Consider the following 15,321-nt stretch of genomic DNA (forward strand, 5'->3'; position numbering starts at 1 on the left):
GGCACGGCTGACTTCTACACTGAACATGGCGTCAAAGTATGGCAAATGAGTACTCGACTTCTTATATAGTGTCCTGGTTGGGTGTTGTTCACAGAATTTTTAAGCATGTGTGTTTTTGATTTTTTTATTATTGCTCATAAGGCTAGATGTAGAAGTGTAAAAATTAACACTCAATATGTTTACCTGGACAACAATAATCCGATATTAACCTGATTAAGACGATACTCTGATGAAGAAACTAGCATGTAAACGGCGATTATTGATGACCTTAATCGGATTAAACTCATACTCGAAGTAAACACAAATCGAATTAAGACGTGTAGAGTATTCCTGTTTTAGTCACATTATCGATGTGTATTACAGACATGTACACAGCTTAATCACACTATTAACATCGTGTGGGAGTTTTCACCGCATTTTGCGACAGGACACATACACACACGGCAGTGCTCAACCGTTTGACGGCAAACGAGACCACGTACTTACCTGATATATAGTAAGCAAAATGCACGTATTTCTATATACTATATAGACGGTAAGTACGCGATTTGGGACGCAGCCCACGGCTTCAAGCAGTCGTCTATTTGCACGTACAGCATGACAAATCATTAACCGCACTCGAAGCTTTCGTAAAAATTAAAAATAAAAACACCAAAAACTGTATGTTGATACGTGAAATTCTGGAGGGAACGTCGGACGGCGTGGCGTGAAGATGCGATGACGTGTGACCTTAATCGATCTATGTTCTATAACATGTAAAACAGGAACATGAAAGGAATATTCTAAAAGCGACTCATGTAAACACCTTAATCACAATATTGTCTTATTCAGAATAAGCGCGATAATTAGCTTACTGCTGTCCATGTAAATGTAGTCACTAACTGATCGCTAAAGGGACTTATTTAGTCTGGTTTATTAATTAATTAATTAATTTATATTAAGGATTGCATTTACAATAGCATTGTAATTGAGCATAATAACATTACTGAATCAGTGACATTACATTGACCTGATTCACCTTCAGGTAATGGCTGTAGACTGGCCTTTCGAAGAGGAAAGTGACTGCCCCAACAAGGACAAGCAGAGAAACATCATGGACTACTTGGAGGAGAACCACTTTGACATGGTGATTAACCTGTCCATGAGGAATGCGGGCGGTAGGCGTTTGTCCTCCTTTGTCACTAAAGGATACCGTACCCGTCGCATGGCTGTGGACTATTCTGTACCTCTGATCATCGATATCAAGTGCACCAAGCTCTTTGTTCAGGTGAGAATCTGCGAACAGTCCAACCTTCATCAGGAAACGTTTGTTCCTTTCAAATCTTCCTTAATTGCTTGATGTGTTGTATGCGGATCTAGGGAAGTTCTGACATTAACATTGCATGGAAGAAGAGGCACAATTGTTTCAAACTCTGCACTCGTTCTTTTCGGCAGGCGCTGAGACAGATTGGTCAAGCTCCTCCGATCAAGACTCACATTGACAGCATGACGTCCCAGAAACTGATTCGTTTACCTGGTAACTCCGATCACATGTTGTGCACATCATGTACAGTGGATATAAAGAGTCTACACATCCTTGTTAAAAAATTCAGGGTTTTGTGACGTAAAAAAACTGAAATTAAGATCAATCGTGTCGGAAATTTTTTCCACCACCGTGGCTTTATCAGTTGGATGAAACCTAGAGGATGTCAAGAAAATCCTACAGAAACATCTGAGCTTCATTAGGGGTTAATCAGAATAATTGTATTGATGAGAACTGTGTGCTAATTACTTTTTGAACATGAGCTTGATGATTGGTTCATTCTTGGTTCAACACCGTGACATCCCCTGTTAGATGAGGGTGTGCAGACTTATGCAACCAGTTTGTTGTAACTTTATTTTTCCAAGTGTTCCTGATTGTTTGTGACTACATTTTTGTCCGTTCGGCCGTAAAGTTCTGACACGAGTTATGTTGGTTTCATTTATTTATTTACGTCACAAAAACCTGCCATTTTAACAGGGGTGTGTAGACTTTTTTTTTTTTGTATCCATTATATAAAGCATGATCCAATATATTGCAACATTTGTGCACCGTTTAACCTCAATTCTGTTCCTATAGGCCTCATTGATGTCCATGTACACCTGCGAGAACCTGGTGCCACGCACAAGGAGGATTTCTCCTCGGGCACAGCCGCCGCCCTGGCAGGAGGCATTACCATGGTGTGTGCCATGCCGAACACCAACCCTCCTGTGATCGATCCCGGCTCTCTAGCCCTGGTCCAGAAGGTAATGTCACCCTCAAACAGGAATCTCCAATATTCTAGACGTGTTTTACATAATGCAGTCTAATGTTCTGTTATTTTGCATCGTACTGGTCTGTGTAGCTGGCGAAGGCAGGATGTCGCTGTGACTATGCTTTATACGTGGGGGCGGGTTCAGACAACGCCACTATTCTGCCCTCCATTGCGAACGCCTCGGCTGGTCTGAAAATGTACTTGAATGATACTTACTCAACTTTGAAAATGGACAATGTTTCCTTGTGGATGGAGGTAAGGAGTTAATCTCTCTCGTACTGTCGTTTATAAATAATATAATGGACACTAGCACTACATGGAGTAATGATCCTTTTCAATGCAGCATTTTGAAAAGTGGCCAAAGAATTTACCTATAGTGGCCCATGCAGAGAGGCAGACCGTGGCGGCCATTTTGATGGTAGCTCAACTCTACCAGAGACCTGTTCACATTTGCCATATTGCCAAAAAAGAGGAGGTAAGACTACGAGTCTCTTCAAGCTACAGCGTATAACTCAGCGTTTTGGTCAGACAATCTGAATTTCCTTGTGTGTATTTATTTATTTGTTTGTTTGCTTGTTTGTTTGTTTGTTTATTTCCCCCCTCAGATCTTGATCATCCGAGCCGCAAAGCAGAAGGGCATCCAGGTGACATGTGAAGTCGCACCTCATCACCTCTTCCTGTGTGAAGACAACATATCCGTTCTAGGGGATGGCAGGGCTCAGGTGCGACCCATGCTGGGCACCCGAGAGGACATGGAGGCGCTGTGGGAAAATCTGGATATCATTGACTGTTTTGCCACTGATCATGGTAAGGATTGGATTGAACTGAATACAATCCATTACCCTAAAATGATACTGTACAGGTTCCCCTGCCCAATTCAGACTTTCTATATTTTAATGCGTATTACGTGCGTATATCCAACTGCAGCTCCTCACTCGGTGGGTGAGAAGGACTCAGAAAAGCCTCCACCAGGCTACCCAGGCCTGGAGACTATGCTGCCCCTGCTGCTCACCGCCGTCAGCGAAGGCCGTCTCACCGTTGATGACATCATCAAACGTCTCTACGAGAACCCAGCTCGAATTTTCTCTCTTCCTCCTCAAGAGAATACCTACGTGGAGGTCTGTGGTTAAAGAAATGACAGTATTTGAATCCCAGAATGCTTGGTTGTTCGACTGAAACGATTGTTCAGGTAGATCTGTGTATAACAAAGTATATTTTCTAGGTGGATTTGGAGCAAGAGTGGATCATCCCGAAGCACATGCAGTTCACGAAGTCGAAGTGGACTCCTTTCGAGGGCATGAGGGTGAAGGGTAAAGTGATGCGAGTGGTGCTGAGAGGGGAGGTGGCCTACATTGATGGACAGGTGAACTTGTGTTTCATGAGAAATTCTTAGGTGCATGACGTTTTCACTTAGTTTTATATAGTATCAGTTTAACCACCATTGTCGTGTGTAATACTTTCAGGTACTGGTACCTCCTGGTTACGGTGAAGATGTGAAGACGTGGTCATCAGTTCCAGTTCAGTCATCAGTTCCTGAAATACCTAAGGATATCCAAAAGGTAACACTTAAGTTAGTTGTTCCCAAGACTGTCCCTCAGACTGCATTTTTCTTTTTTTACTCAGGACTATTTCTTCAGGTTCATCGTACATTAATGCATTTGTGTGTGTTGCACAGACCCCTGAGCATCCTAGACAAGCGACTCCTAGTGAATCTCTGCGTGCTCGAGCTGCGAGTCCACGCAGATCAGCTGGGGACCGTTTCATGCTCCCTCCTCGCGTCCACCACACTTCTGATCCTGGTCTGCCACCAGGTACTTATTTCGGCTTCGTTGGTTTAATTTCCTCATAATCCAAGCTCAACAAAATTACCCCAAACTATGTGGCAAAATGTGATATGAAAAAAAGCAAGAAAAAAAAGCACATTAACAAAAGAGCTCCATACCCACAGTGAAGCATGATTGTGGAAGTGTCATGCTTTAGGGTTGCTTTTCTTCAACCAGAATTGGGGCTTTTACCCTCTGCAAATCTTCTACATCATGAGTTCTGATCCTGATCTGCCACCAGGTACTAATTTGGGCTTCATTTCCCTTTAATATATGTGCTGGTAACCTTAAATAATCCATAAAACCCTTAAGTAATCCATACTTGAGATCAATGCTGCTTCCTGTGGAGAATGAAATATGCTGGATATTGTTGAGAATTTTTTTTAAAAAATCTTTATTTGAAAGCTGTTAGGTTAGAGATGTACTTGCTATCCATATGAAGCATTTCATGGTGCGTGTTAGTGTCATATAAATCCACTTTATAACATTTGAGACCCATAAAAGGTGTAGAGATGCTTCACGGCCATTTATAATAGTTTTTGAGAATATTCAAGGGTACTTTTAAACCTGCGTTTTGTTTTTCTTGCGCTCAGAAATGGCCCCTTTTGCAGAGACGTGCACATACCCTCCTCCACTAGCCAGAATTCTATCACCTCAGATGAGCCAGCCTCTGGCCGTGTCTCACATCCAGACTTCGCCTCTGCTTCACCCTTTAGTGGGTCAACACATCCTTTCTGCACGCCAGTTTACCAAGGAGCAGGTACACACCTTTTTACATTTATTTGCTGGAGCATTGTGGCATTCCTCAAGTCACAAATGTGTTCGGTTGTCCTGCTTATTGCCAGGCTCCATGACCGTGTCAGGAAAGGGTGTGAGAAATGTAGTGTTTTGTGTGTAATGGCACATATGCCGTTACACATCCATCATCATTATAAGCAGAAGAGGGCAGTTTTTGCTTATTAGAGTTCTCTACTCCTATTACCTGTATATACGATAATATGTATGCTTATTAACAGATGAAATATATACAGTATAGCACATCTGATATTAATTCCTTGTGAGATCTTGGAATTTGGCCTTCTGGATATGTCCAGAGCCATATCACCCTGTAGGGCTCGTCGGGTTTCCCACTGAGGCTAAGCAGGGTTGAGCGTGACAAGTACATGGATGGGAGACCCCATGGGAAAAATTAAGGTTGCTGCTTTAAGAGGTATTAGTGAGGCCAGTAGGGGGCACTCACCCTGTGGACTGTGTGGGAACTAATACCCCAGTATAGTGATGTATTTCAGACGTTAAACCAATGTCCTGACTCTCTGTGGTCATTAAAAATCCCTCTTTCACACTTCTCGTAAAAAGAGTAGGGGTATAACCCTGGTGTCCTGGCAAAACTCCCCAATTGGCCCTTCTCTATCATGTTCCCCTAATAATCCCCATCTCTGAATTGGCTACAGTACTCTCTCCTCCACTAATAGCTGGTGTGTGGTGGGCGTTCTGGCGTACTATGGCTGCTATCGCATCATCCATGTGGATGCTACACATTGCTGATGGTTGAGGGAACCCCCCCCCCCCCCCCCCCCCAATACTATATAAAGCTATTTGAGTGCCTAGAAAAGCGTACGTAAAGCGTATTGTACGCTATTTGCAGAAGAACATTTGTAATGGGGGTTGCGCAGACTGCACAATGCACACTGAGTAGTATTGCCTTAATGGTATAGTGATATACAGTCAGGTCTTGAATTATTGTCCCTTGGAAAAGATGGGTTAAAAAAACAGCAAAAAAAAAACCTTTTAGCTTAATCTCACTCTGAAGTAAATAAGAGAAACCTCATTTCAACGTAATCCAAGAATATAGATGTGTGTAGAAGCGTTTGGGATAACACACAACACAACTCAGGAATTTCAGAGAAGGAATTGAGTGACCTGGAAAAGAAGCGCAAAAGAAATTCATGCTTAATGCTCGAAAACATTCCACCAAACCTTTTTCCGCTGTGCAGACAGAAGGAATGTAATGTAAGCAGGCCCCAGCCAGTAATACTATAATCCAAACAGTAAGAAGACTAGGAGTATGTTCAAATCAGGGGGGAAATGCTGAAAGGAACAAACACTCTCTGTGCTGTTTTGAGTCAAGTTCAGAATGGGTTCCTTTAAGCCAGCATTTCCTGTATAATTTTCCACAGAATTGTTTTTTTTTTTTTTTAATAACGATGGAGAATGCTCATTTTAAGAATGAGGAAAAACACACACACTATGAATGTGCAAGTTAATATTTTTTAATGATTCTTTTTGGAGACCCTGCGGAGGTATGCTGCCGTGTGCACAGCACATGGTCTTCATGGCTATATAAGAGTACAAGACCTGGTTCACCTTAAGCCTGTGTATACATCACTGGGCTTCCTGCTTTGATGGCCACCATTAGCCAGTCGGCTTTCAGCAGGAGTTTCAAAGGTTTAACATTTGAGCTACCCTCACAAACCTCAAATCTCTTTAGTGTTCTAGGTAAGAAATGGCCACTGCGGGTAATATTTCAGAAGGGTCCCAAGGCAACGTGCACTCGTTGATAAAGAGGATTTTTTTGGAAACTTGGAGATATTGAATAATCAATCCTTGTGATTTCAGATGTCCCACTTGTTCAATGTGGCTCACACACTTCGTTTAATGGTTCAGAAAGAGAGGAGCCTGGACATCTTGAAGGTAAGCTCTCACTGAGAAACATCATACTGTTATTTTAAAAAAAAAAAAAAAAAACATGTTCTTTGGTTGTCACAAAAGACAGAAAAGCAACCGAACTTTTTTTTTTTTTTTGGAATGGATAGTATATGGAAACTTTATTCCATATACTGTTGAGTCATTGATAACACAAAACAAATAGTGCATCTCCCATTTATATAACGTTAATGAACGTGATCTTTATTCTGTGAGCGGGGTTGCCAGGTTCCTGCATCGGATCCACGTATTGCAGACGAGTACTGTAAATCATAAACACGCACCACTGTTGGTGGAGATGGTGTTGCATTTTATTTCATAAGTCACATGGCCAGTCCTTTTTAGGAGCTTAGCTCTTTGGGGATTCATACCAAGAATATAGACTTATTTAGATATTAGACCTAGATAGTAACAGACTATAGCTGGGCTACACAAATTTAAAACAAACAAAAAAAGGTCATGTCTGTCTGCAGAATCAGACCTGGTCATTCCAGTCCATCTGACCTAAACTCTACTGATTTGTTTGTGAAAGCTTTTTCCAAGGAGTCTAGATCAGGAAATTGCATGATGCACTGTTAGGCCATTTTGCAAATCTGGAAACCCCTTTGGAGTTGAATTGTTGGTCACTTAATGTGATGGGACAGATTCTTTTGTTTGTTTAGAAGGAAAAAAAAATCACTAAATGCAGTCAGATAGAAATATATTTGACTAGCATATGCATCATTTAAACATTAATGGCTGGCTCAATAATGTTGTTGTTTTTTCCTGCCAGGGTAAGGTCATGGCCTCCATGTTCTATGAGGTGAGCACTCGGACCAGCAGCTCTTTTGCTGCAGCGATGCAGCGGCTCGGCGGCTCTGTTGTGCACTTCAGCGAATCCACTTCCTCCACGCAGAAGGGCGAGTCCCTGACCGACTCGGTGCAGACCATGTGCTGCTATGCTGATGTCATTGTGCTGCGCCATCCAGTGCCTGGAGCTGTAGAGGTGGGGTACATTATTACTCCTTTTTTTTTTTTTTTTTTCTTTCTGTCTTGTCTTGTTTCATTTTTGTTGTCTGGTCAAATGTGCATTAACCCTAGATTCTCATAAGCCCGGTATCTCGTGAACGAGCGGTTGAATGTTTGTTGGATTTATATGGAATTATCATTGTAAACAGCAGATAAACTGATTGTTCAGTGCAAGGTCAAATGTCTTCAATAGCTTCTTTCCTGTTTGAAGTATTTGTTAAGGGTATGTCATTTTTGAGTTGGTTCTGGAAAGCAGAACTCAATGCACAAGTATGCTTTTGATTTCCTTCATTATAGAAAGCGGCAAAGCATTGTCGGAGGCCGGTAATAAATGCTGGCGATGGTGTCGGCGAGCACCCCACTCAGGCCCTACTCGATATCTTTACCATACGGGAAGAGCTTGGCACCGTCAACGGAATGACTGTAAGTCCACAAGAAAACCCCAACTTTTTATTTCCACAAAAAAAGAAAGCTCTAGAGCAGTGGTCACCAATCTACCTTCCTGAAGACTTTAGATGGTCAGGCGGGCATCATTATGGTTGGAGCTAATCATTGCCTTAAGAAGTTCTTGATCAGCTAAACAGGTGTGTTTTAGTTGGATTTTGATGGAGATGAAACCTGTAGGAAGGTAGATCTCAAGGATGAGGGTTGTTGACCACTGCTCTAGTGGCTTAGGTAGTCATTGACTACGTTTACATTGACAGCAGCAATCTAATTATTGACCTTACTCTGAATAAGACAATATTGTGATTAAGGTGTTTACATGAGTCGCTTTTAGAATACACCTCTCTTGTACCTGTTTTACATGTTATAGAACATAGTTCGATTAACAGCACGTCATTACGTCACCGTGCCACGCCATCCGAAGTTCCCTCCAGAATTTCACGTATCGACATACAGTTCGTCTTCGTTATGGTACCGTATACAGTTTTGGGTGTTTTTATTAAAAAATTTTTACGACCGCTTCAAGTGCGGTTAATTATTTGTCATGCTGTACGTGCAAATAGACAACTGCTTGAAGCCGTGGGCTGCATCCCAAACCACGTACTTACCATCTATATAGTAACCGAGATACATGTATTTCTCCTACTACAGGCCTATAGTAGGCAAGTATGCGGTTTCGGATGCAGTCGTGCTCTCTTGTTTGCCGTAAAACGGTTGAGCACTGCCGTGTGTTTACGTGTCGTGTCGCAAAATGCGGTGAAAACTCCCACATGACGTTAATAGTGTGATTAAGGTGTTTACATGTCTGTAATACACATCGATAATGCGACTAAAACAGGAGTACTCTACACGTCTTAATTCGATTTGTGTTTACTTCGAGTATGATTTTAATCGGGTTAAGGTCATCAATAACCGCTGTTTACATGCTAGTTTCTTAATCAGAGTATCGTCTTAATCGGGTTAATATCGGATTATTGTTGTCCAGGAAAACGTACTGATGGATTAAGAACTCATAGGAATCCCCTGCCTGTTCATAGTCGTTTCCTGAGTATTGTTGGGTTTGTTTGTTTATTTGTTTTTTCTAGTAATACTTATTGTTGTAGTATTATAAAAGTAGTGCAAGTATACAAGCTGTGTCTCCTTGACAGCCAGAAACTGTATCTTTTTTTTTCTTTTTTTTTTTACTTTTGGAAAGGTTTATTGTGTGTTGGTGTGTGTGTATTTCTGTGTAACTCTTGCTTTTTTATTTTTATTTTCTTTCTTTCTTTTTTTTTTTTTTTTTTTTACAGATCACTATGGTGGGCGATCTGAAGCACGGCAGAACTGTGCATTCATTAGCCAGACTGCTCACCCAGTATCGCATCAGCCTGCGCTACGTGTCCCCAAAGAACCTCAGCATGCCCCACGAGATCGTTGACTTTGTTGCATCCAAAGGCATAAAGCAGGTGCACAGGAGTGTTGATTTGTGAAACTAGTTTTGCGAGGGGTGTTTTTAAAAAAATATTTGTCTTTTTGCTAATTTACATCTGGCCGTTTTTTCATCAGGAGGAGTTCAGCAGTATTGAAGAGGCCCTTCCTGACACCGATGTCCTTTACATAACACGGATTCAGAAAGAGCGTTTCGCCTCCGAGGAAGAGTACAAAGCAGTAAGGCATCACACTAGCCATTGTACAATATGTGTGCACTCTCCCTGTGCGCTTTTATTGTATGGAATGTATTTTGAAACTTTTTTTTTTCCCCCCTCTTCTTCCTTTTTTGTAGTGCTTCGGGAAGTTTATCTTGACCCCTCATATAATGACAGGAGCCAAGAGAAAAATGGTGGTCATGCACCCACTTCCAAGAGTTAACGAGATTAGGTATGCTTAATTATATGATCTATTACATCACATGTAATTATATATTCACATACACACACTACGGTACGTAATCCTGTTTTGTTGTTTTTTTTTTTAAAGTGGTGGTTCATTGTAGGTGCTTATTTACCGTGCCGTTTAGAAGTATTTCTACTCTTCGGGAAAATTATAGAAAATAAACATTGCGCACAATAAAAACGTATATTCAAACAATACGAGAAACTTGTATCTCACTAGAACAAATAATAGTATAAATTGTGTCTAAATCCCCAGGAAGTCTGTAAGCAACACAACACTTTTAATACCAAAAGACACATGGTTGTTGACCAGCACTACGCTGGTGATTATATATAATCAAAGGTTTTAAGCAATTAAATACATCATTACGCATAATTACGGCTGATGGAGAGGAATGAATGTATAATTTCATGAAAGGGTGCTAATAATTCTCAACGGCACCACATTTTCCATTATATGAGCATATAAAATACATCACTCATTTGACATGAAATTTTTTTATATTCGCTGGTTTCTCTCCACCTCATTAACCTTTTTATTTTTTATTTTTTTATTTATTTATTTATTTTTTATTCATTCGTTCGTGCAGTGTGGAGGTGGACACAGATCCACGTGCTGCTTACTTCCGTCAGGCTGAGAACGGGATGTATATCCGGATGGCACTTCTCGCCACTGTGCTCGGTCGCTAAAAAAAACCTTCGGAGCCGAGTGAATAAACTGAATCGACTCTGCAAGTCCTGCTGGATGAAACCTTGTCACCACTTTCCTTTCTCATTGCTTTAGTAGTTCATATCACACGCACAAACATCAAACATAGCATATTACTTCTTACAGCCACTTTAGTTTATACAATCAAGTAGTGAAAAAAACCTGACAAATAACTGGAGGCTAGCAACACCCATGTTTGTAAGTGATGAGCACCAGACTAACACCTTATTTACTCTATGTAAGGGTTTTGTAATAGAGTGATCATGGGAACAGCTGGATTATATTTTTTGATAATAAAACTAATTTTCAATATTGCTCGGTATTCCTTGCTTTTGTGTTTTTACCTTAAAATACGTAACATACAGTTAATATCAAGATCATTAATAATTAGAGTAGTACAAGTAATCGTTCAAATAACAATGAAATGCGAAGGAACCTTGTAGTAAAATACAGGCAACGAGGTTTAGTGTCAAAGTGTAAACTGTAAATATGGCTCGAGTCTAGACGCGTATTAATCAGCCCGATTCATTAACAGATGCATTTACATTCAAAGCGTTACCGTAAAGTTCTGACCTATATGCGGTTATTGCATTATTTCATATTAACATTAAAATATGCCAACATAGTTTTAAATATATGAAGTTCAGTGGGCTTTTCCACCTAATTCCGACCTTATACAAAAGCAGCTGAATTCTGTACGTCTTTACTTACGTGATGCAATTATTTTTCAAGTAAAAACAGCGATTGCAAAAGATAAACCCTTTGACAGTTCTTTTAATAGGATTTAGGACACACTATGAGGAACGCAGACACCATTTTGTAATTAAAACTACATCACATTGTTTTGGTGAAGGTGAAAAGATTTCCCTAGTGTATATTTAGACATATACATATCATAAATATGTTGATTAGACATAAAGGGTAAATACTTTGCAACACTGACCTGAATTATTCCTGAGTCGTGACATTTGGTTAGAGGTCAAACCACAATGAATCTGAGACATGCGTGCAAAAGGGATGTTGTTCATAAAATATTCAAACAGCATCAGTAAATGAACTACGCTCCCTCTGGCACACTGGTATGAAATATTATACATTATAGCTTCGATTGTGAATGTGATTACATCTTTAAGTCTATCCTTTGCCTTGCTGAAACTGTTAAGTTGAATTTATTTGATTGATTAAAAAAAAAAAGTACGTCGTATTCCAAGGAACTGTGCCAGAACCATAGTTACACAGTTTTAAGATGAATGTTCTCTAGTTTTCAGAGATGCTCGTTTCAACTCATAGTCCTGTATGGGCTCATAAGGAGAACCCTGGACGATGAGTTGAAATGAGCATCTCTGAAAAGGAGAACCCTTAAACCTGTGGTGCACCAGCGAAAAATGACTGTTGTGTATACATTAGGATACCTGTTTGTCTCCAGAGATCAATATCTCAAGCACATCTCATGTCTGTTGTGTTGAATTGATAAAGGCACTAAAAACGTGTGCTAAGACGTTCCACACGGCAAGAGCGTGATAGTGACGTAGTATTCGCTATAAATACCTTTACATCACGTCACTCTTTTCCTTTTACTCCTTTTTAGTTACTTTCTCTGTGATTCTTTCTGCTTTCAAATGAACTGTTTAGTTCAGTTTGGCTTACAAAAACATTTACAAACAATTTTACTGAAATATAGTAGAATTCTCTCAGTCTCTCACATAGACGGATATCTCATTTGTAAGTCGCTTTGGATAAAAGCGTCTGCTAAATGAATGAATGTACATGATGCGTTAAAACCAGGTGGTAAGCAATACATGGGGGCATTGATGGATATTCTGCCATGGCACTGAAAATGTCCATGTTGCTGAAATTCATGCACTTCTGTGAAGGTGAGAGAGTGTCACAAGGAAGCTGGTCCAAGTTCACAAGTTCAGGCAGCCCATGTATCAAGCAATGCTTTACACTAAGAAAAGAGTTTTTTTTCAGATTTAACTTGATCTGTTTGATAAACTTTTCAGAAGACAGTCATTTTACTGACAATATTTTGGATAGATATAGCTGGTTCTGTTTTTTTTTTTTTTTTTTTTTTTTTTTTAGCACAATCAAGGTAGCATACATTTAATCTTATTTTTACATGGTTGATTGTATTATGCTTAAATTAAAAAAATAAAATAAAATAAAAAAATCCCAGTACAATGAAGGGTAAATGAAGAAGGAAGTCTCATTTAGAATATAATAAACATCTATCAGAATAGAAAATAATAGATTATCATTTGTTTCTTCAAAAATGCTTTTCTTATAGAAAAAAGACATCTTTGGTCATGGCACCACAAACAATTTTAAGACGTTTACACGATACTATATTCAGTTCTTGATAGAAAGTGACAGTAGTCATGAAGGAAACAGTTACTCACTTTTATTACTTTTAAATATCTCCAAGAAGTGAGTTTCAAACAAAGAAGTGATGGGTCATTAGGACCAGTGATGATCAGTGATTGGTCATTAGGACCAGTGGTGATCAGTGATTGGTCATTGGGAACAGTGGTGATCAGTGATTTTGTCAAAAACAAACAAACAAACAAAAAAAAACAATGGAGGCCAGAATACTCAAAACACATTAACATAGCACATATCTGTCATGGGCACAGTAGTGATCAGTGATTGGTCATTGAGATAAGTGGTGATCAGTGATTGGTCATTGACATCGGTGGGGATCAGTGATTGGTTATTAGGACCAGTTGTGATCATTGATTGGTCATTGGGCACAGTGATTATCAGTGATGGGTCATTGAGATCAGTGGTGATGATTGATGGGTCATTGGGCACAATATTGATCAGTGAGTGGTCATTAGGCACAATATTGATCAGTGAGTGGTCATTGGGCACAATATTGATCAGTGATTGGTGATTGGGCACAGTGGTGATCAGTGATTGGTTGTTGGGCACAGTGTTGATTAGTGATGGGTCATTGAGATCAGTGGTGATCAGTGATTGGTCATTGGGCACAATATTGATCAGTGAGTGGTCATTGGGCCCAGTGGTGATCAGTGATTGGTTGTTGGGCACAACACTGATCAGTGATTGGTCATTGGGAACAGTGGTGATCAGTGATTAGTCGCAAATCAGGCTCTGACAGTGGCCCCGCACCATTGCAGTCATGGAGTGCCACCTGCTGTGGTGTCACATCACATGCAACGTTAATGCTTCTGCTTGAGTGGGCACTATGACAAGTACAAAGTACAACATTTTATATACAAGTGTAATAATAATAACAGTTGCTATATTCATTTGTATTGTTTATACAGTTTGATTGTTCTCACTGTGCTGCGGGGGTTTCCTCTGGGTACTCCGGTTTCCTCCCTCAGTCCAAAGACACACATGGTAGGCTGATTGGCATATCCAAAGTGTCCGTAGTGTATGAATGGGTGTGTAATTGTGCCCTGCGATGGATTGGCACCCTGTTCAGGGTGTACCTCGCCTTGTGCCCGATGCTCCCTTGGATGGGCTCCAGATTCCCAGTGACCCTCTGGTATAAGCGGTATAGAAAATGGATGGCTGGATGGATTTCTTTTAATTGACTGTAATTTACGTTTTATTTATTTATTTATTTATTGTCTCCTTATTGTTACTCACAATAACAGCTTTGTCTAATGTCTGCCTGTTGTTGATGTTTGATTTGATTGGTATCGATGAAAATTTTATATATGTGTGTGTGTGTATGTATGTGTGTATATATATATATATATATATATATATATATATATATATATATATATATATATATATATATATATATATATATATTCTCACATCCGAAGGGGGTGAAGTTAAGACGCAAGGAAAGGAAACCAGGATGTCCAAATGAGAAGCACCCAGACAGTGCGTTTACATGGATAACAATAATATACTATTAACCCATCCATCCATCCATCCATCTTCTATACCGCTTATCCTTTTCAGGGTCACGGGGAACCTGGAACCTATCCCAGGGAGCATCGGGCACAAGGCAGGGTACACCCTGGACAGGGTGCCAATCCATCGCAGGACACACACACACACACTCACACACCCATTCATACTCTATGGACACTTTAGACATGCATGCATGTCTTTGGAGGAATGTCTTTGGAGGAAACCGGAGTACCCGGAGGAAACCCCCGCAGGCGAACGTGCTAACCACTAAGCCACCGTGTGCCCCACTATTAACCCAATTAAGACAATACTCTGATTAAGAAATACCATGTAAACAGCTATTTTTAATGACCTTAATCCGATTATGGTCATACTTGAAGTAAACACAAATGGAATTAAGACATATGGAGTACTCCTGTTTTAGTCACATTATCGACATGTATTACAGACATGTACACACCTTAATCACACTATTAACGTCGTGTGAGAGTTTTCACCACATTTTGCGACAGGACACGTACACACATGGTAGTGCTCAACCGTTTTACGGCAAACAAAAGAGCACGGCTGCATCCGAAACCACATACTTGCCT

At 40.2% G+C, this 15,321-nt stretch overlaps 1 protein-coding gene across 3 annotated transcripts in view; it reads left to right on the top strand.

Moving 5' to 3' along the window:
- The window catches only part of cad (carbamoyl-phosphate synthetase 2, aspartate transcarbamylase, and dihydroorotase), a 35,427-nt gene extending 24,281 nt beyond the window's left edge, over positions 1–11,146 (top strand). The window contains exons 25-43 of one of the 3 annotated variants that reach the window (XM_017452871.3): positions 1–36; positions 1,025–1,267; positions 1,435–1,516; positions 2,099–2,265; positions 2,364–2,528; positions 2,617–2,748; positions 2,879–3,080; positions 3,201–3,391; positions 3,496–3,636; positions 3,737–3,832; positions 3,949–4,084; positions 4,690–4,856; positions 6,713–6,787; positions 7,572–7,784; positions 8,105–8,230; positions 9,541–9,696; positions 9,797–9,898; positions 10,014–10,108; positions 10,713–11,146. The exon at positions 1–36 is cut by the window's left edge and continues 69 nt beyond it. In XM_017452871.3, coding sequence (XP_017308360.1) covers positions 1–36; positions 1,025–1,267; positions 1,435–1,516; positions 2,099–2,265; positions 2,364–2,528; positions 2,617–2,748; positions 2,879–3,080; positions 3,201–3,391; positions 3,496–3,636; positions 3,737–3,832; positions 3,949–4,084; positions 4,690–4,856; positions 6,713–6,787; positions 7,572–7,784; positions 8,105–8,230; positions 9,541–9,696; positions 9,797–9,898; positions 10,014–10,108; positions 10,713–10,812 — 2,625 coding nt within the window. In that variant the 3' untranslated portion in view covers positions 10,813–11,146. Of the gene's footprint in view, positions 37–1,024; positions 1,268–1,434; positions 1,517–2,098; positions 2,266–2,363; positions 2,529–2,616; positions 2,749–2,878; positions 3,081–3,200; positions 3,392–3,495; positions 3,637–3,736; positions 3,833–3,948; positions 4,085–4,221; positions 4,338–4,689; positions 4,857–6,712; positions 6,788–7,571; positions 7,785–8,104; positions 8,231–9,540; positions 9,697–9,796; positions 9,899–10,013; positions 10,109–10,712 lie in introns of those variants that run through there. The other 2 variants (XR_006981383.2, XM_053687703.1) reach the window with 2 other exon arrangements.
- Positions 11,147–15,321: the final 4,175 nt, after the last annotated feature.

This window comes from Ictalurus punctatus, chromosome 2 (genome assembly GCF_001660625.3).
Source record: "Ictalurus punctatus breed USDA103 chromosome 2, Coco_2.0, whole genome shotgun sequence".
Lineage (NCBI taxonomy): Eukaryota > Metazoa > Chordata > Actinopteri > Siluriformes > Ictaluridae > Ictalurus > Ictalurus punctatus.